This window comes from Palaemon carinicauda, chromosome 39 (assembly GCF_036898095.1).
Source record: "Palaemon carinicauda isolate YSFRI2023 chromosome 39, ASM3689809v2, whole genome shotgun sequence".
NCBI lineage: Eukaryota > Metazoa > Arthropoda > Malacostraca > Decapoda > Palaemonidae > Palaemon > Palaemon carinicauda.
Window position 1 is genome coordinate 67,748,031 of NC_090763.1, and position 21,194 is coordinate 67,769,224.

The 21,194-nt window shown below is 47.2% G+C and overlaps 1 protein-coding gene across 2 annotated transcripts in view; it reads left to right on the plus strand.

Moving 5' to 3' along the window:
- The window catches only part of LOC137631240 (progesterone-induced-blocking factor 1-like), a 113,216-nt gene that overhangs the window by 74,815 nt on the left and 17,207 nt on the right, over nucleotides 1-21,194 (plus strand). For both annotated transcript variants that reach the window (XM_068363022.1, XM_068363021.1), the window contains one exon: nucleotides 923-1,043. In XM_068363022.1, the coding sequence (XP_068219123.1) occupies nucleotides 923-1,043 (121 nt within the window). The remainder of the gene's footprint in view (nucleotides 1-922; nucleotides 1,044-21,194) is intronic.

The window sequence follows — 21,194 nt, forward strand, 5'->3', positions numbered from 1 at the left end:
TTTCTTGAGAGCGCCTAGATTAGGGGTTTTGATGAGGTCCTGTTGTATGGGTTGCAACCCTTGATACTTCAGATCCTAGGGGTCGATCAGCATCCTAAGAGGATCGCGAGGCTCCGTAAGGAAGACGTACTTAAAAGGCAGAGTAATTGTTCAAGTCGACTTCCTTACCAGGTGCCTATTTATTTTGTTTTTGTTATTTTGATAACTTCTAAAATGAAATAAAAACTCTTAGCTCATAAAAGTGTAAACATATATTGCTGGTCTCTACCCACCCCCCTGGGTGTGAATCAGCTATATAATCACCGGCTAAGTTAAATATTGAAAAATGTTATTTTGATAATAAAATAAATTTTTGAATATACTTACCCGGTGATTATAAATTAAAGGACCCTCCCTTCCTCCCCAATAGAGACGCAGTGGGACGAGGAGAAAATTGAGTCTTTGTTTACATTGAGTACTGGGTATCTGGACGACAGATGGCGCTGTTGGGCACACCCGCAACCTGTGTAGCGATCGCTGGCGAGTTTTTACCGTAGAGTTGTCTGTCGGGCAACAGAGTTGCAGCTATATAATCACCGGGTAAGTATATTCAAAAATTTATTTTATTATCAAAATAACATTTTAATACATGATATAAGCTGCATTTTTCATGTATTGTAAATCTTTTGTTCAGTGGTTAAAATACAATATTTCATGCTAGTGAATCAGACATGGAACAGTTCCCAACATGTTGGGCATAATATAAATGACCTCTTGTTAATCATTGCTGTGGTTACAGTGAATTATTGTAGCTGTTAAGCTCTGTATATAATCTGATAAAGAGATATAATTCTTCATTCACAATGTAATTAGGTCATGTTATCCCACAACCCTTCTTATATTAATCTTTCAGTAAATGCTTCATTGCCAAACCTTTTTTCAGGTTGATGCTCCGGCAAGACGAGATAAAATCATCCTTGTCCCGCCTCGAACTATCGGAACAAGAGTTTGTTCGTCTACGTTCTACTCCTGTTCAGCAGTTAACATTGCAGCAATATACTTCGGTAAACAATTATAGAGGGTATTTGTTAGTATGATTTTTTAGCTTCTTGCAATGGAGTATTCACATGGATTGAGTATTGTCTTTATTATTTGAGAAAAATAAGATTCTGAGTTGATTTGTGGGTTATTATTTTGGATCGCAGTCAACATTATAGGTTATTTTGTATAAAATATTATGTGAAAGTGGCTGTATGAATTTCTTTTGAACTAGATTAATCACTAATACTGTATAGAAAATCCTGATGCAGTGTACATTGTGTTATAATGAAAACACACACACACACACACTCTCTCTCTCTCTCTCTCTCTCTCTCTCTCTCTCTCTCTCTCTCTCTCTCTCTCTCTCTCTCTCTCTCTCTCTCTCTCTCTCTCTCTCATATTATATAGAGTAATAAGAAGAGAAATACTGTAAAAAAATGTTTTAATAACCATTACCGATCCCATAATCCACCAGGATCGTAGGGGCGCTGCATGGTGGAACACCGCAATAGGAGCCTCCACTTGTCACGGTTGTGTGCGAGTGCCTGGGTCTGGGCGAAGGTTTTTCCTGTCCATTCGGCAATGTTGTCGGTCCACCTCTTTCTCTGCCGCCCTCTTCTCCTCTTCCCCTGAACTGCTCCCTGGAGAATTGTCTTGGACAGGCCGCTTGATCTTGTTGTGTGGCCATACCATTTTAGTTTTCTCCTCTTCACTGTGGACAGCAGATCTTCATAGCATCCTAAGTGTTGTCTCACTCTTCTGTTGACTTCTTCATTTGTGACATGCTCAATGTACGAGATGCCAAGCACTCGTCTGAAGCATCTCATTTCTACAGCTTGGATCTTTCTCTGTAGCTCTGCCGTCAGTGTCCAGGATTCACAAGCATACAGAAGGATGGAAATGACTAGGGCATGCAATAGTCTCAATTTGGATTTGACAGCGATTATTTTGTTTTTCCAGATTGGATTCAGTTTTGTTAGCGCCACTGTTGTTTGCGCGATTCTTGCATGGACTTCTGGTTTGGATCCTTCTTGGCTGATGATTGCACCAAGGTACTTGAATTGTTGACTGTTTCAAGTTGTTGACCACCGACCACGATTTTTGCTTTGATTGGTTCGTCGCTGTTTCTCATTAACTTTGTTTTTTCAGCACTGATTTCCATTCCGTATCTGGTTGATGTTTCATCCAGACGTTTCACGAGGTTGACCAGCTCATCTTCGTTCCCTGCCAGGCCATCAATATCATACATCAGCAAACCGAAGGTTGTTGATTGTTCGTCCTCCGATGCTAACTGTGCTCACCTGATCTTCGAATGCATCTGTCATAATTTGTTCAAGGAAGATGTTGAACAGGGATGGTGACAGAAGGCAGCCTTGGCGGACACCTATTGAAGTGTGGAACCATTCGCCTATTTTGCCTTGGGCAAGGACCGCGCTGGTTGTTTTTTTGTACAGCTGTTGGATTATCTGTATCAGTTTTTGTCCCATGTTGTACCTGTTCATTGTGGTCCAGAGGGCATCATGCCATACGCGGTCAAATGCCTTTTTGTAGTCAATGAACACGTGGAAGATGTCTTGCTGGTGTTGGCTTTACTTCTCACACAGATCTCGAAGATTGAAAATCTGTTCTGTTGTGCTCCTTCCTCTTCTAAACCCAGCTTGTTCTTCGGCAATGATCTCTTCTGCCTGGGGTCTCAGTCGGTTCAGAATAACCAACATTGCCATTAATCATTTGCCACAAGATGTTCAAAGAAAAAAAAAAACTTCTTCTAAGGAAGAAGAGCAGCCTTGATAGATGTTCTGTGCCCATATGCAATAAAGCCCAGTATGTCACAACTGACAGCCCAGCTCATTCTGTTTGTATGCTCACAAACACTTGGCCTCTTCCAAACTACTCAATCCACAATGAAATATTGAATTACTGTATATAAGTCACCAAGAATTTTATCCTACCATAAACTGACTGGTGAAATTAATGTTGTTGATAGTATTAATCTTTGTCTGCTATCAATTAGAAGTATCTTTTAAATTGAGGTAGAAATTTGAATCCTAGTACATTACTTAGGCTGTTAGATATGGATGCATTGTTGGTGATGGACTTTGACTTTTCCAAGGAAAAGATGTACAAGTCTTCAATTCTTTTCTTGAATCTTTTGAGTCAATTGGTGATTCTTGACAATTTTCAAACTTCTGTTCCTTACCCAACTCAGTTTATTATCTATTTGGGGATGAGGTTAGCGTCAGTTCCTTTTCAGGCTTCTCTGAAAAAGAAGAGAATACAGTCAGTTCAGGAGTGACTCAGAAGTTTTCGGAACAAAAATTCCTCAGAACATCACATATGGATGACACTTCTAGGAACTATAGCTTCCCTTGAAAAGTTTGTCTCTCTTAGATGGATGCAAAGGAAACCTTTACAGATAAATCTTGATCATGGGCCAGGACTAAAACACCCACACCCTAGGTTAATCTTGATCATGGGCCAGACTAAAACCCCCACACCCTAGGTTAATCTTGATCATGGGCCAGGACTAAAACACCCACACTCTAGGTTAATCTTGATCATGGGCCAGGACTAAAACACCCACACCCTAGGTTAATCTTGATCATGGGCCAGGACTAAAACACCCACACCCTAGGTTAATCTTGATCATGGGCCAGGACTAAAACACCCACACCCTAGGTTAATCTTCATCATGGGCCAGGACTAAAACACCCACACCCTAGGTTAATCTTGATCATGGGCCAGGACTAAAACACCCACACCCTAGGTTAATCTTGATCATGGGCCAGGACTAAAACACCCACACCCTAGGTTAACCTTGATCATGGGCCAGGACTAAAACACCCACACCCTAGGTTAATCTTGATCATGGGCCAGGACTAAAACACCCACACCCTAGGTTAACCTTGATCATGGGCCAGGACTAAAACACCCACACCCTAGGTTAATCTTGATCATGGGCCAGGACTAAAACACCCACACCCTAGGTTAATCTTGATCATGGGCCAGGACTAAAACACCCACACCCTAGGTTAATCTTGATCATGGGCCAGGACTAAAACACCAACACCCTAGGTTAACCTTGATCATGGGCCAGGACTAAAACACCCACACCCTAGGTTAATCTTGATCATGGGCCAGGACTAAAACACCCACACCCTAGGTTAATCTTCATCATGGGCCAGGAGTAAAACACCCACACCCTAGGTTAACCTTGATCATGGGCCAGGACTAAAACACCCACACCCTAGGTTAATCTTGATCATGGGCCATGACTAAAACACCCACATCCCAGGTTAATCTTGATCATGGAACATGACTAAAACACCCACACCCCAGGTTAATCTTGATCATGGGCCATGACTAAAACACCCACATCCCAGGTTAATCTTGATCATGGAACATGACTAAAACACCCACACCCCAGGTTAATCTTGATCATGGGACAGGACTAAAACACCCACACCCCAGGTTAATCTTGATCATGGGCCAGGAGTAAAACACCCACATCCCAGGTTAATCTTGATCATGGGACAGGACTAAAACACCCACACCCCAGGTTAATCTTGATCATGGGCCAGGACTAAAACACCCACATCCCAGGTTAATCTTGATCATGGAACATGACTAAAACACCCACACCCCAGGTTAATCTTGATCATGGGACAGGACTAAAACACCCACACCCCAGGTTAATCTTGATCATGGGACAGGACTAAAACACCGACACCCCAAGTTAATATTAGTCATGGGACAGGACTAAAACACCCACATCCCAGGTTAATATTGATCATGGGACAGGACTAAAACACCCACACCCTAGGTTAATCTTCATCATTGGACAGGACTAAAACACCCACACCCCAGGTTAATCTTGATCATGGGACAGGACTAAAACACCCACACCCCAGGTTAATCTTGATCATGGGACAGGACTAAAACACCCACACCCCAAGTTAATATTAGTCATGGGACAGGACTAAAACACCCACACCCCAGGTTAATCTTGATCATGGGACAGGACTAAAACACCCACACCCCAAGTTAATATTAGTCATGGGACAGGACTAAAACACCCACACCCCAGGTTAATCTTGATCATGGGACAGGACTAAAACACCCACACCCCAGGTTAATCTTGAGCATGGGCCAGGACTAAAACACCCACATCCCAGGTTAATCTTGATCATGGAACATGACTAAAACACCCACACCCCAGGTTAATCTTGATCATGGGACAGGACTAAAACACCCACACCCCAGGTTAATCTTGATCATGGGACAGGACTAAAACACCCACACCCCAGGTTAATCTTGATCATGGGACAGGACTAAAACACCCACACCCCAAGTTAATATTAGTCATGGGACAGGACTAAAACACCCACATCCCAGGTTAATATTGATCATGGGACAGGACTAAAACACCCACACCTCTCCTCCTCTGATAAAAAAAGTACAGTACTAGTAAAGGTTTTGCTAGGATTAGAGGTCAATTCTCTAGTAGTGGGTGGACATTCTTCAACTTTTCAAAGGAATCAGTTGGGAAATTTTCATACAAGATTGTCTTTTCTCTGATGCATCAAACTGGTGTTGGGGAGCGATCACAGATGGTATTCATCTTTCATGTCAGTAGAGTTCTCTGGGAAAACTTATGCATATCCACTGTCACATTTTACTGGCAAGTTTACATGGTCCTTATTCAGATAGAATAGAAAATAACATCGAAGGTCTTAGCAGTTTATTTGGAGATTACCCTAAAGCAGGTGGGTACAAAATTTGTGAACCTTTTTCTGGTTATCGAAACAATTGTTGCAGTAGAAAAAGCACTGAGAGTTCTCTTGCTACCCCAGTATGTTCCAGGGAAGTTGGATATTCTGCTCAATCAGTTGGGTCGGAAAGGTCAGATTTTACCAAACAAATGGTCTCTCCATTCCCTAGTAGGCCAAGATAGGGGTTGTGACCTGTTAAGGGGGGTTCAGGGCGCTTGCCCCTTGGCTAAAGGTTGGGACCTGGGAACTATTTGGTTAGGTTAGGTGGGTTAATTAGGTTCTGTACCCTTTTACAAATCTCAAAATTGTTAAATAATCACATTTTGGCCTGTTTTCAGCCACTTTCATGAACCATATTTTTCCAACTGGTTATCTTATGCTTATTTTGCATTTCTGACCATTATTATTGCTGCAAATCACTCATTTATGACATTTACCCACCCAAAAAGTCCCGGTTTCTCACTGGGGTCCCCCATAATTGTCTTTATATAAGGGGGTCCAAAAACTCATCAACGGGTGGTTTGCCCCAATTATCATGTTCATAAATGCATAAAACACAAGATAGCGAGTAGGAAAGATATATAAACTGTACGCACTAAAAAACACTCAAATAAATAAATATAACACTAGCCCGGTACTAACAAACCTGTCAAAACAATCTATGGTACTTAACATTGGTGCAGGAGTAAGAAGAGCCTCGGTCATGATGAATTTTAAATATTTAACTTAGCCGGTGAATATATAATAGCTGCAACTCTGTTGCTCGACAGACACATACAGTAAAAACTCGCCAGCGATCGCTATACAGGTTGCGGGTGTGCCCACCAGCGCCAACTGTCGGCCAGATACCACTCTCGATGTAAACAAAGACTCAATTTCTTCTCTGTCGACGTGTCGACAAGACGTACTTTACTTGCTGTTGAACCTGGAGTTTTTCCCATCATATTTGGTGAAGTACTTTAATTTGGTTTGAGCTTTCGCAGTACAGGTGTTTTTCTTCAAATAAATCCTTGAACTCTTTTTTTGGATCGGATTAATTGTTGATGACTTAGATCGTTTTTTGGAATTTTCCCTTAACTAATTCAAAATGGCTGACCCTTCACAAGTTCCCAAGTTCAGAAAATGTAATGCTAGGGACTGTCATAGGCGTCTTCCAAAGGCTTCTCTCGACCCTCACACTGTTTGTTCCAATTGTCGGGGTAAAACCTGTCAGTTGGAAGATCGGTGTGAGGAATGCGTGGGCCTTTCGGAATTCGATTTTATCGAATTTGAGAAATATACACGCAGACTAGAGAGAGATAGGGTAAGGAGAAGTTCTTCTAGGTCGGTAGATTTTTCCTCTCCACATGCCCCTGAACCTAATCCTTCCCCTGTAGTGGTTGTTCCTAACCCCCCTCCTAGCACTCGGGAACCGTCGATGGCAGACATGATGCGTGCTATTCATGCCTTGGGGGAGAGAGTTGAGTCTTTAGCAAGTGACCGAAATCAACTCATGGCGGACGTTAAGGAACTTAAGTGCCAAAGTGCCACGAAGGATAGTGTCAAAGTGCCTAGTGTTACGCAAAGTGTTGTGAACAGTGTTGCGCACGAGGGTTCGTCTGTTCGTGCCTGTCGTCCTCCTAGTCCGGGACCTCTTGCAAGCTCCCAAGCCCAGGGGAGAAGCAATGTCGTACGACTCATGGGTTCGAGAGGCCTTGATCAGCGAACAGACGTTCCCTCTATGGTATCAGGCGTATCTCTCCAAGATCGCCCCTACCAACGTAAGACGAGAAAGCCCATTTTTACCTCATCGTCCGAAGGTGTTTCTCGTAAGAAACCTTGGACCAAGGTCTCCAGACCTTTGAAGCGTAAGTCGGTCCCTTCAGGACAAGTCCAACGTCCCGGTTGTAGCCACTGGGACAGTTCGGACCCGTTGCCGTCATCTGATGACTGCTCGCCGCCTAAGAGAGGCAAAGTTGTGCCGTCTCAGTCGCTCACCCCGTCTGTTACCGCACCTGCTTCCGTAGACCCTAAATGGGTGTTACTGCAAGACATGCAGTCCAAGCTTGCGTCCTTGATGGAGGACTTCAATGCGGAGAAGGTTGCCGCTGAACCTACTGGCCAACAACCATCCAAGCGGTCTGTTGTGCGTCCTGTTGACGTTGAGGTAGCTTTCTCGCGTCAACCAGTTGGGGTAGTACCTCCACCGATGCGACCCAGTGTGGATTTCCAGCCGCACGTTGACGTTAGGCAACGCACGGATGTGGTTGGTGACGTTCAGGACGTTCATCAACCATCAGAGGTGACTTGTTTTGACGCGGTGCGTCAACCTCCGCAACCCGGTATGGTGTTGACTGCACAACCCAGATGGTCTAAACAGTCTCGGGTGGACGCTGTGCGTCCTCGCGCACCTGTGGTTGTTGACAGTTCCCAGACTGTTCAGCAGTTCCATGACGCTGCGTCCGGCTCCGTCACGTATGCACCTGTGCGACCGGACTCGGCGAGTCAAACGTTGCCCACACCTTTGCCGTTTTCTCATCAGTTATCGGATGAGGAACTGTCAGATGAGGACGTTGCTGAACCACTTCCTGAGGATCAACCTTCAGAACTTGATGAGCCTAAAGCAGTTCAACCATCCTTGGACTTTAGAAAAGTCATGGCTGTGTTTAAGGAGTTGTTCCCTGACCACTTTATTTCTGTGGCTCCTCGTTCGCCGCCGTCAGAGTTTGTCTTAGGCGTTCCTACTACCATGACTGCCTTTACTAAACTCGTTCTCTCTCGCTCATCCAAGAGAGCTTTACGGCTGTTAGGCGATTGGTTAGAGACCAAGAGGAGTTTAGGGAAGACAGCATTTGCCTTCCCCCCATCTAAACTCTCGTCTAGATCGAGCGTCTGGTATGCCACGGGAGAAGTTCTCGGCTTGGGAGTTCCTGCCTCTGCCCAAGGCGACTTCTCAAGTCTTGTAGACTCTCCCCGCCGCCTTGCCATGAGACGCTCGAAGATTTGTTGGTCACCCTCGGACCTGGACCACCTTCTTAAAGGTATATTTAGGGCGTTCGAAGTCTTTAACTTCCTAGACTGGTGTTTAGGAGCCCTGAGTAGGAAAATCTCTTCTGCTGATAAGGATGTTTCCTTACTCATTATGTCCTGCCCGGACAAGGCCGTCCGTGATGGGTCCAACGAACTTGCCGCTTCATTCACGTCCGTAGTCCTGAAGAAACGAGAGTCTCTATGTTCTTTCCTGTCTGCTGGAGTGACGCCATGCCAAAGATCTGAGCTACTCTTTGGGCCCTTGTCCAAGTGCCTGTTTCCTGAAGTCTTGGTTAAGGAAATTGCCTTGTCTTTAGTGCAGAAGGACACCCACGATCTAGTTGCGTCCTCGGCTCGCAAAGCTCCCCCTTTGCCGGCATTGTCTGCTAGACCTAGGATAGACACTCCAGCGTCTCGGTTTATCCCGCCCTTTCGTGGCAGAGCCTCCAGCAGGGGAGGTGCTCGTGCCGAAGGGAAGAGAGGGAAGAGAAAAGGATCCAAGTCCTCTAAGGGCAGAGTCTGACTGCCCGCAACTTCAGACAGCAGTAGGTGCCAGACTCAAGAACTTCTGGCAAGCCTGGGAGAAGAGAGGCGCAGATCAACAATCTGTGAGGTTGCTCAGAGAGGGGTACAAAATCCCTTTTGTACGCAAACCCCCTCTAGCGACGTCCCCCATCGATCTCTCTCCCAGGTACAGAGAGGAAGAAAAGAGACAAGCCCTGAAACTGGAAGTGTCTCTTTTGCTAGAGAAGGGAGCGGTGGTCAAAGTCTCGGACCTTCAATCACCGGGGTTTTACAACCGTCTCTTCCTAGTATCAAAGAAGACAGGAGGTTGGAGACCGGTGCTAGACGTCAGTGCTCTGAATGTCTTTGTCACAAAGACGAAGTTTACCATGGAGACCACAAAGTCAGTCCTAGCAGCGGTCAGAAAGGAAGACTGGATGGTCTCTCTAGACCTAAGGGACGCCTACTTCCACATCCCCATTCACTCAGACTCCCAACCCTTTCTGAGATTCGTCTTCGAAGATGTGGTGTACCAGTTTCGGGCCCTGTGCTTTGGCCTAAGCACAGCTCCTCTCGTGTTTACGAGGCTTATGAGGAATGTGGCAAAATTCCTCCACTTATCGGACATCCGAGCCTCCCTTTATTTGGACGACTGGCTTCTCAGAGCCTCTTCCAGTCGTCGCTGTCTGCCTCCCTTTATTTGGACGACTGGCTTCTCAGAGCCTCTTCCAGTCGTCGCTGTCTGAAGGATCTCAATTGGATTCTAGATCTGACCAAGGAATTGGGACTCCTAGTCAATTTGGAAAAGTCACAGCTGGTCCCATCCCAAACTATTCTGTATTTAGGGATGGAGATTCACAGTCAAGTTTTTCGGGCTTTTCCGTCGGCCCCCAGAATAGATCAAGCCCTGCTCTCCATCCAGAAGATGCTGAAGAAAGAACGCTGCTCAGTCAGGCTGTGGATGAGTCTGGTAGGGACGCTGTCATCCCTGGAGCAATTTGTCTCGCTAGGAAGGCTACACCTCCGTCCTCTTCAATTCCATCTGGCTTTTCACTGGAAAAAGGACAAGACGCTAGAGGCGGTCTCGATCCCGATTTCCGAAAAGATAAAGTCTTGTCTGACTTGGTGGAAGGACAATATCAGCCTACGAGAGGGTCTTCCCCTGGCAGTTCAGATACCCAACCACGTTCTCTTCTCGGACGCATCGGACTTGGGCTGGGGCGCGACGCTGGACGGTCGGGAATGCTCAGGTCTGTGGAACTCGAGTCAGAGGAGCATGCATATCAACAGCAAGGAGCTTTTGGTGGTTCATCTGGCCTTGATAAGCTTCGAGAATCTCCTTCGAGGCAAAGTGGTGGAAGTAAACTCGGACAACACCACGGCCTTGGCGTACATTTCCAAACAGGGAGGTACCCACTCACTGACGTTGTACGAGATCGCAAGGGACCTGCTCATCTGGTCAAAAGATCGAGGCATCTCCCTAGTAACGAGGTTCATCCAGGGCGACTTGAACGTCCTAGCAGATTGTCTCAGTCGGAAAGGTCAAGTAATTCCAACCGAATGGACCCTCCACAAGGATGTGTGCAAGAGACTTTGGGCGACTTGGGGTCAACCCACCATAGATCTCTTTGCAACCTCGCTGACCAAGAGGCTTCCAATCTATTGCTCTCCAGTCCCGGACCCAGCAGCAATACATATAGATGTCTTGCTCCTAGATTGGTCACATCTGGATCTTTACGCATTCCCACCATTCAAGATTATCAACAAGGTACTGCAGAAATTTGCCTCTCACGAAGGGACAAGGTTGACGTTAGTTGCTCCCCTCTGGCCCGCGAGAGAATGGTTCACCGAGGTACTTCGATGGTTAGTAGACGTTCCCAGAAGTCTTCCTCTAAGAGTAGACCTTCTACGTCAGCCACACGTAAAGAAGGTACACCAAAGCCTCCACGCTCTTCGTCTGACTGCCTTCAGACTATCGAAAGACTCTCGAGAGCTAGAGGCTTTTCGAAGGAGGCAGCCAGTGCGATTGCTAGAGCAAGGAGAGCGTCTACCATTAGAGTTTACCAATCGAAGTGGGAAGTCTTCCGAGACTGGTGCAAGTCAGTTTCCGTATCCTCGACCAGTACCTCTGTAGCCCAAATAGCTGATTTTCTCTTATACCTGAGAAAAGGACGATCCCTTTCAGCTCCCACTATCAAGGGCTACAGAAGCATGTTGGCCTCGGTCTTCCGGCATAGAGGCTTAGATCTTTCCAACAATAAAGATCTGCAAGACCTCCTTAAGTCTTTCGAGACCACTAAGGAGCGTCGTTTGGCTACTCCTGGGTGGAATTTAGACGTGGTCCTAAGATTCCTCATGTCAGACAGGTTTGAGCCTTTACAGTCAGCCTCCCTGAAAGATCTCACTCTTAAGACTCTTTTCCTGGTATGCTTAGCCTCGGCTAAAAGAGTCAGTGAGATTCATGCCTTCAGCAAGAACATCGGGTTTTCGTCAGAAAAAGCTACTTGTTCTCTGCAACTTGGTTTCCTAGCCAAAAATGAGCTACCTTCTCGTCCTTGGCCTAAATCTTTCGATATTCCTAGCTTATCGGAGATCGTAGGCAATGAACTAGAAAGAGTCTTATGCCCTGTTAGAGCTCTTAAGTTCTACTTAGCTCGTACTAAACTTTTACGAGGCCAATCTGAAGCTTTATGGTGTTCGGTTAAGAAACCATCCTTGCCTATGTCAAAGAATGCTTTGTCATATTTTATCAGATTGTTAATACGAGAAGCTCATTCACACTTGAGTGAGGAAGACCGATCTTTGCTTAAGGTTAAGACGCACGAGGTTAGAGCTGTAGTAACTTCCGTGGCCTTTAAGCAAAATAGATCTCTGCAAAGTATCATGGACGCAACCTATTGGAGAAGCAAGTCAGTGTTCGCGTCATTTTACTTGAAAGATGTCCAGTCTCTTTACGAGAACTGCTACACACTGGGACCATTCGTAGCAGCGAGTGCAGTAGTGGGTGAGGGCTCAACCACTACAATTCCCTAATTCCATATCCTTTTAATCTGTCTCTTGAAATGTTTTAATGTTGTTTTTATGGGTTGTCCGGAAGGCTAAGAAGCCTTTCGCATCCTGGTTGATTTGGCGGGTGGTCAAAGTCATTTCTTGAGAGCGCCCAGATTAGGGGTTTGATGAGGTCCTGTTGTATGGGTTGCAGCTCTTGATACTTCAGCTCCTGGGGGTCTGTCAGCATCCTAAGAGGATCGCTGGGCTCCGTAAGGAAGACGTACTTACAAGGCAGAGTAATCGTCTAAGTCGACTTCCTTACCAGGTACCTATTTATTTTGGTTTTGTTATATTGATAACTGTCAAAATGAAATAAAAAACTCTTAGCTTATACGATGTAAACATATTTAACTCTGGTCTCTACCCACCTCCTTGGGTGTGAATCAGCTATTATATATTCACCGGCTAAGTTAAATATTTAAAAATGATATTTTAATTACAAAATAAATTTTTGAATATACTTACCCGGTGAATATATAAATTAAACGACCCTCCCTTCCTCCCCAATAGAGACGCAGTGGGATGAGAAGAAATTGAGTCTTTGTTTACATCGAGAGTGGTATCTGGCCGACAGTTGGCGCTGGTGGGCACACCCGCAACCTGTATAGCGATCGCTGGCGAGTTTTTACTGTATGTGTCTGTCGAGCAACAGAGTTGCAGCTATTATATATTCACCGGGTAAGTATATTCAAAAATTTATTTTATAATTAAAATATATTACACGAAAAAAGCTAAAAAACCAAGCGGTACACAAAAAACAAAACGGCGTTCACGAAGTCCAACAGAAGGATGAAGTCCAGGTGGCGCTAGCATCGGGCGTCGGTAGAGTAGTTCAGGTAAAGTAGATAGGGCCTCTGTAACGGCCCTTCCCTTTGATGAAGGAATTATCTAAATGGAAGACAGCCTGTGAATAGTGGTTTTCACACGCCCCTGCTTTATAAACGACGCCCACTGGGTGTTCGCGCGAGGATAGTAACCTCTGCATTCCATACTTTAACTTTCTCTGGTATATTTGGAGGTATTTATATCAGAGAAGTGTAAGGAAGGACCCTTTTCACCGGGTGTCACAGGTCGACCCAGAAATATGGTTTATGTATTTGGCTAGAAATTAAAAGTATCATATATTTACCATTTAAACTATATTTTGTCATCATTAGCTTGCCTTCTGTTGATAAATATTTATTTATCATTAACTTGCCAACTGTAGGATTTGTATATAACCGTAAATGAACAGGTAAAACTCCGAAAAATTATTGTTCTCAGAAACTTTTCTTGTGATGGAAAGCAGATTTTCTTGTTTGATGCTTATAATGGATCTTCTTTACAAATGATATTTGCTAGAAGGTTTAGTTTTAAAAGATGAAATTGAAGGTGTAGCAACTTCCCTTTTTCATGTTGGGTTATTTTTTATAATACAGTATCTATCTTTTATTTGTTCCAACACAGATACAAACCTTCGCTATTTATAGGGTATTACTTTCGGCAACGCTGAAAACCAGCCAAGACAATTTTAGTGAGGGATAATTACCCCATCCGCTAGTTAGCAGGAGGGGGTTGGGGTAGACTAGCTATCCCACTCACCTGTCGGTTGAATAACCACTTTTGCTTTTGGCTTGGCAGAGTGCGGACATGCCGTCTCTCTCTCCTGTTAAACAAACTGCCTTGACTTTATAACTTTTCCTTTAGTGTATCGGTGTGTGTTTGGTTATTGTCCCGCTATGCGGACATGTCCAGGGATTGAAGGCCGTCGCTGCGGCACCTTCATGTCGTCTGTGGAGACAGACCCACACTTTTTATGCCCGGCTTGCCGGGGAACTCAGTGTTCGCGGGACAACACCTGTTCAGAGTGTAGGGAGTGGCCTGCCTCCCAGTGGGAGAGGTTTGCGCGTAAGAAGAAGAAGAAGTTTAAGTGCGAATCTTCGCTTTCGGGGTCATCCTCGAAATCTAAGAAATCGTGGGCTTCTGTTTCCTCTACGCCTAAATCTCTGCCCGAAGCTAATCCTCGACCAGGCCCTTCCGGGGCACGGTCGAGCAGTAGCGCAGGGCTTGTGAGTGCAGGTCAACCCTGTGGGATAGATGAAGATGGCGGCTCCCCTAGTGAGTCGGCTCCTTCTCTTCCCCCATGGAGCGCCTGTTCTTTTCCAGACTTTGTGTCTTTGTGGCCATCGCTGGGCGTCGATGGTCCCCCTACGAAGGAAGTTCTCCTCGAACTCCTCCAAAGGGGAGCAGAGAGAAGGCAGTCATCTCCTTCCTCTGCCGAGGTCGATCCTCCTCTTCTGGGCGCAGGCGCTGTCGCCCGTCGGTCAGGCCGAGAGAGTCGTTCCGACGCCGAGGAGTTAGCTAACCCACCAGGGGCGGTGGCAGGGGTTTCTCCAAGGCAAGTTTCCCCTTCAGGGGAACATATCTCTCGTTTGCGAGAGAAGATTGCCTCTGTGCATCGGCAATCTCCTTACGCTTTAGGTTCTCCTCCAGGGGCGAAAAGAGAACCTTGTTATAAGCGTAGTTCTCCTTCGGGTGAACTCTCCTCTTCTGCGGAGGAATTATCTGTAGACCTTAATGAGTCTCCCCTTTGGGCGGAGTCTGTTGAACGTTCCTCTTCGGAGGTTTGTAGAGTGGAGGGGTGGGTAACCCCTCCCCACCCCGGACGTTCTCCTCCTCGGGCTGTGAGGAGACGTTTTTTTTAACCTGCTGGTTCTCCTCACGTTGACCGTCTTGGCGCGCAAACAAAATGGCGAACATAGCATGCGGGTTCATCCTACGGCGCTCCATATGCGCGAACATCCTGTTGCTCGCCATGTGCTTGAACAACTGGTTGCGCGCCATGCGCGTAAACAACCTACTGCGCGCCATGCGCGCGAACATCCTCATGCGTGCCCCAAGCGCAAAAAAGGTGCGCGCAATCGGGAAGGGCGCGTGCACAAGCACCCTTCCGCCTACCAAGAGTTCGGCGCAAGAGCGCACGACCATCTTGGCGCTCACAATCAGTCTCTCAAGCACCTTTGGCCTCAACAGAGACAACAGTCGCCTGCGCGACCGAGCCCAGATCCTATCCCTAAGGGTAGGCCTGTGCCAATCTTGCCTGTAGGGAAGCCTCCATCAGACAAGAGGGTTAGGAAACCTGCCCAGGTTCCTAAAACCCAGGGAGCAGTTCCTTCCTAAGGACCTCCCCCTTTGTTCCTCAGGAGCCTGTGACCCCCCGTGGCTTAGCACCTTCAGGAGCCTGTGACCCCCCGTGGCTAAGCACCTTATTTAATGTAATGCACCAAGCCATAAAAGGAGTCATTCCTCGCTCCCAGTCCTTAGGTGACACACCTAGGATCCCCTTATCACCTCCTCTCTTCCCAGGGTCCTCTCCTCCCTCCGATCCTAGGAGGAGTTCGGAAGATCCCGCACAGGCTGGTCATTCTGGCAAGGGGAGACAGTCATCCCCTTACAAAAGACCTCTGGAGGAGATTAGGCATGAACCTCAGGGTAGCCCCCTGCAGTTCAAGACGCCACAGGCCAGACTAAAGGGGAAAAGGAAAAGGATTCGTCCTTCGCCCCTTAAGGAGGATAGGGTTACTTCCTATGGAGACTTCTTCTGTCCCTTACCGGTCGAGATAGTGTCTAGGGAGGCACGACCTGCGACCAGACGGGACTCGCCCCGTAAGGCAACAGACTTACATTCCACCTGTAAGCCGACGGAGTCCTCTAGGCCCCTGGGGACAGAGGACCTCCGGCCTCGTGGGAGAGAACCGGAGGATTTGTTCACCATCCCCAAATCCTCGGCCAGGCATCCTTCCTCTTTGCCTCCCAGGCAGCCGGAAGCTCGCACCTCCTCGGCAGTCTCCCTATCACCATTCTATCCAGTTGACGACTTCGACCCACTCCGGGCTTCTATGGATGAGAGCTCGGACGTGGAAGGGCAGAGCGATCTCGAGCATGACGCTCTGCCAGCAGCCGCTAGCCCTAAGCTTACGGAGGATGAGAGGAAGGAGTCGGAACACGCCTTCTGGCAGGTCCTAGCATGCATCCGTTCCATCAATTGACTTCCAGATCCAGCGGCAGCCCCTCTAGATGGAAAAGAAACGGTCCTTGACCAGTTCTATGGCACTCAGAAACCTCATAGGACCAGTGCAGTTCTGCCCTGGTCAAAGGGATTGAAGAGTGACAAACAGAAGGCAGTGTCCCAGGCAACTGGGTCCACCTCCTCTCTCCGCTCCAGCTCGTCCTCCAAGCTCCTACCTCCTCCATATGTGTTTCAGAGGAGGTATCATGAGATCCTCTGGGAATCTCTTCCAATGCTGCCTCTCGACCACTCTATAGAGGCGCTCTTGAAGGCCACACCCTTCGAGAAACTTATGGGACTTCCAGTCTCCTTTTCAGCATCTGAAATCCTAAACCAGGAGAAGGTGGCAAAGTACGCCATGCAAGCTACTTCGTGGCTGGATTTCTGGTTAGGATCCTTAGGACAACTGATGCGGTTTAAAGACCTGTCTCGGGAGTCCTCCAGGAAGTCTTTGGAGACTTTCCTATTGTCTGGCACGCGGGCCATCGAGTTCCTCTTCCATCAGGTAGTGAACCTTTGGGTCAACACTATCCTGGAGAAGAGAGATGCTGTCATAGGCAAGTTCTTTAGACATCTCCCTCAGGCCGAAGTAGCGAGACTGAGAAATGCTCCTTTCGAGGGCAATTCTTTGTTCCATCCCGAGGATGTTGAGCAGGTGGCAGAGAGGTGGAGGAAGTCCAGTCAGGACTCCCTCATACAAAAGGTCTTAACAGCTAGACCTTACCCCTCTAAGCCACAGCGGAAAGCACAGCAAAACCCGCAACCGAAAAAGGCTAGAGACCCAAAACAGCAGGGTAAAAAGGGTGCGAAGCAGGCCTTTCACCGCAAAAAGTCCTTTCGTGGAGGAAAGGGCAAGGCCGAGGCCGGTCCCAATAAGACAGGCAATCCTCCCATTTGCCCACCTGTGGGGGGATGCCTGCAAAGCCGCTGGCAGAGGTGGCTTTACCACGGGGCCGAACCCTGGACGGTCGAGGTGATTCGTTCAGGGTATCGTATCCCGTTCACGCTCTCTCTCCCCCCAGTGACTCAACGAGGTGATTCGTTCAGGGTATCGTATCCCGTTCACGCTCTCTCTCCCCCCAGTGACTCAGCTGCCGATTCTATCGAACTCCTTTGCGAAGGGATCCGCACAGGAGTTTGCCCTCAGGACAGAAGTCTAGTCCATGTTGGAGAAGGACGCTCTCCAGGAGGTCCTCGACGGGTCCCCAGGCTTCTACAGTCGACTCTTTCTTGTGATAAAGGCATCTGGAGACTGGAGACCAGCAATCGAACTCTTAGCCCTGAACAGGTTTGTCGAACAGACACCTTTCAGGATGGAGACGGCCGACACAGTCAGACAAGCGATAAGACCCCAGGACTTCATGTGCACTCCAGATCTAAAGGACGCATACTTCCAGATCCCAATTCACCCGTCTTCCAGGAAGTATCTGAGATTCATGTTCAATCGGAAGCATTACCAGTTCAGGGTACTGTGTTTCTGTCTTTCCACAGCACCCCAGGTATTCACGAAAGTATTCGCCCTAGTATCATCTTGGGCTCACAGAGTTGGCATCCGTTTCCTAAGATACTTGGAATATTGGCTGATTCTGTCAGACTCGAAGGAGGCCCTTCTCCTCCATTGAGAAGAGCTTCTAAGGTTTTGCCAGGATCTGGGGATCGTGGTAAACCTCGAGAAGTCTCAACTGCTCCCCTCTCAAGAACTGGTATACCTAGGCATGCGATTAGACACCCTAAGGCACAAAGCGTTTCCATCAGACGAAAGGATCCAGAGACTGAGGGAGATAGCACAGGTCTTCCTCAGTCGGGAAGAGCTTCCGGCGCAGTATTGGCTTCGCCTTCTCGGTCACCTCTCTTCCCTGACCCAAATGGTCCCCAACAGTCGCCTCAGGATGAGATCCCTCCAGTGGCGACTAAAATCCCAGTGGAACCAACACTCCAATTCCCGGAATCACCTAGTCCGCACAGGGCTAGAGGAACAGCCGAACCTCAGGTATTGGCTGGCGGAGCCGAACCTCTGCTAAGGGGTTGATCTTCTCGTCTCTCCCCCGGAATTGATGCTTTTTTCAGATGCATCAAAAGAAGGGTGGGGGCTCACGTGCTGCACCATTTCATCTCCAGGCCAATGGTCCAAATCAGAAAGGTACCAGCACATAAATCTTTTGGAGATGAGGGCAGCCTTTCTGGCCCTCAGAAAGTTCCACCAGATCCTAGCGGTACCTTTTCGCAGCAGCTGTGCCATCTTGCAGTAGAGATACTCAGATGGGCAGAGAACAACTCGGTGACTCTATCAGCTCGCTTCATTCCGGGCAAGCGGAATGTGCTAGCAGATAGTTGGCACCGAGTGGTCTTTGAATCCTCTGATAGCCAACAAAGTCTTGACTTTGTGGGGTTCCCCGAGTGTGGATCTGTTCGCAACGGCCCTGAATTTCAGGCTCCCGTTGTACTGCTCCCCAGTCACGGATCCCCAAGCTCTTTGGCAAGATGCTTTCCAACAACGGTGGATAAACCTGGACGCTTACACGTTACCCCCGTTCTGTCTGATGAGAAAAGTCCTCAACCAGGTACGAGCAAGCAACAACTTGCAAATGACCCTCATAGCTTCGCTATGGCATCACGCAGAATGGTTCCCGGACTTTCTGCATCTCCTCACGGACATCCCGAGGGAGCTCCTTCCACAGCACGACCTTCTCAAACAACCACATGCCAACATTTTCCACAAAGCCGTAGCTTCGCTTTGACTTCACGCCTGGAAACTATCCAGCATCTCCTCACATAGAGAGGCTTTTCGCAACCGGTTGCTAAAAGAATGGCTGGACACCTCAGGAGATCCACAGAGGCAGTCTACCAGGCGAAGTGGTCAGTTTTCTGTGGTTGGTGTCGTGGAAGGGGTATCTCTCCCCTCTATGCCTCTGTTCCAACTATAGCGGAGTTTCTTGTATACCTTCGGGAAGAAATACTTCTCTCGGTCTCGGCAGTCAAAGGCTACCGCTCAGCCTTGAGTCTCGCCTTTAGACTGAAAGGAGTCGATATTTCCTCCTCGTTGGAACTTTCTTTTCTCATACGCAGTTACAAGCTTACTTGTCCCCAAGCAGAGCTAAGACCTCCCCCTTGGAATGTGGTTCGGGTCCTCAGGTCTCTGAAGGTCTTCCCCTATGAACCACTACGCCAGGCCTCGGATCGCCACCTCACGTGAAAGACGGTGTTCCTGCTCGCTCTGGCTTCGGCCAAGAGAGTCAGCGAACTTCATGGTCTATCTGCTGATGTCTCCCACTCTAGGAGATCGGGGGAAGTAATCCTCAACTACGTCCCTGAGTTTATAGCCAAGACTCAAAATCCGGGTGTGCCGGACTCCAGGTTCGGCCCATTTCGGATAGTCTTCGTTCTGTAACCGAAGATCCAGACCAACTGTTACTATGTCCAGTAAGGAGTCTGAGGTGTTACTCAAGAAGAACAGCAAAAGCTAGCCCCCATGTACGAGCACTTTTTGTCAGCACGGGGAAGGTCAAGAGGAGGGTCACGAGGAATACTATTTCCTCCTGGATAAGGAAAGTAATCGAATACGCTCTATATTCAGATCCTCCTCTGTCCAATGATCCAGAGCTCATGACATCAGAGGCATTGCAACGTCTCTGGCGTTCAAGAAGAATTTTTCTGTAGCACAGGTATTGCAAGCGGGCGTGTGGAAGCGTCAGACGACCTTCACAGCCCACTACCTGAAAGACGTAACCTACAGGAGCATGGAAACCTTCTCCATTGGTCCTGTGGTGGCCACACAACAAGTGATCTAATGCCTCAGGCTCCTTGATGGACAAGTAGCAGAGGATTGAGGGCTGAGGTTACCCGGGTTAGTTGGGGGTGAATGAAAAGAATGTCTGGCTCCTTTCTTTCTCCTTCTCCCCCCTGGGGAAACAGCTCCGCAACACTGAAGCCTAGCTGACCTCACCCCTCTGCAGGTAAGATTCATTCTCCTTGTGCATCCTGAGTATGAATAAATACTTTGTTACGTCACCAATACCTCGTGAGGGAGGGTATGGGATATATCTCAGAACTCATGCTTATCTTCGAGTTCCTACGTAAAGACAAGCCACGAGTCTCTCTCACACAAGCTTCTGCAGGCCGCTATCATAGAGTTACCTTGTAACTACTTTGATTTTAGCGAGGGTAGGGTTCCTACTAATTAGATCAAAGATCAATTAAAGGGAACCCCGGGTCATGACCAAGGCCAGTTGGTAGAACTTCCTCCCTCCTAAGAGTAAGTCGCCCTATAAATAGCGAAGGTTTGTATCTGTGTCGGAGCAAATAACAAATTTGGAAATAATTTTTATTTTTCCTAACATACAAACCTGGAGCTATTTATACAAATTGGCCCACCGCCCTGTCCCCCTAGAAGTCCTGCCAGAAAGCAAAAGTGGTTACTCAACCGACAGGTGTGAGTGAGCGGGCTAACTAGCGGATGGGGTAATTATCCCTCACTAAAATTGTCTTGGCTGGTTTTTAGTGTTGCCGAAAGTAATACCCTATAAATAGCTCTAGGTTTGTATGTTAGGAAGAATACAAATTATTTCCAAATTTGTTGTTTTCTTATCGAAATTCCTTTGCCTCTTCATTTATTTGCTCGTAGACAAATGTTACCATTGTGTTATTGCTAAAACTCTTTTTGTTGTCTGGCTAGCTTTGATGGTTTGCCATTGGTTGAGATATGAGAATTACGGTATGAAAATTCAAGAAATTACTGTACATAATTTTTTTATTCCATATATGATAATATTGCAAAAAAACTGAATCTCTAT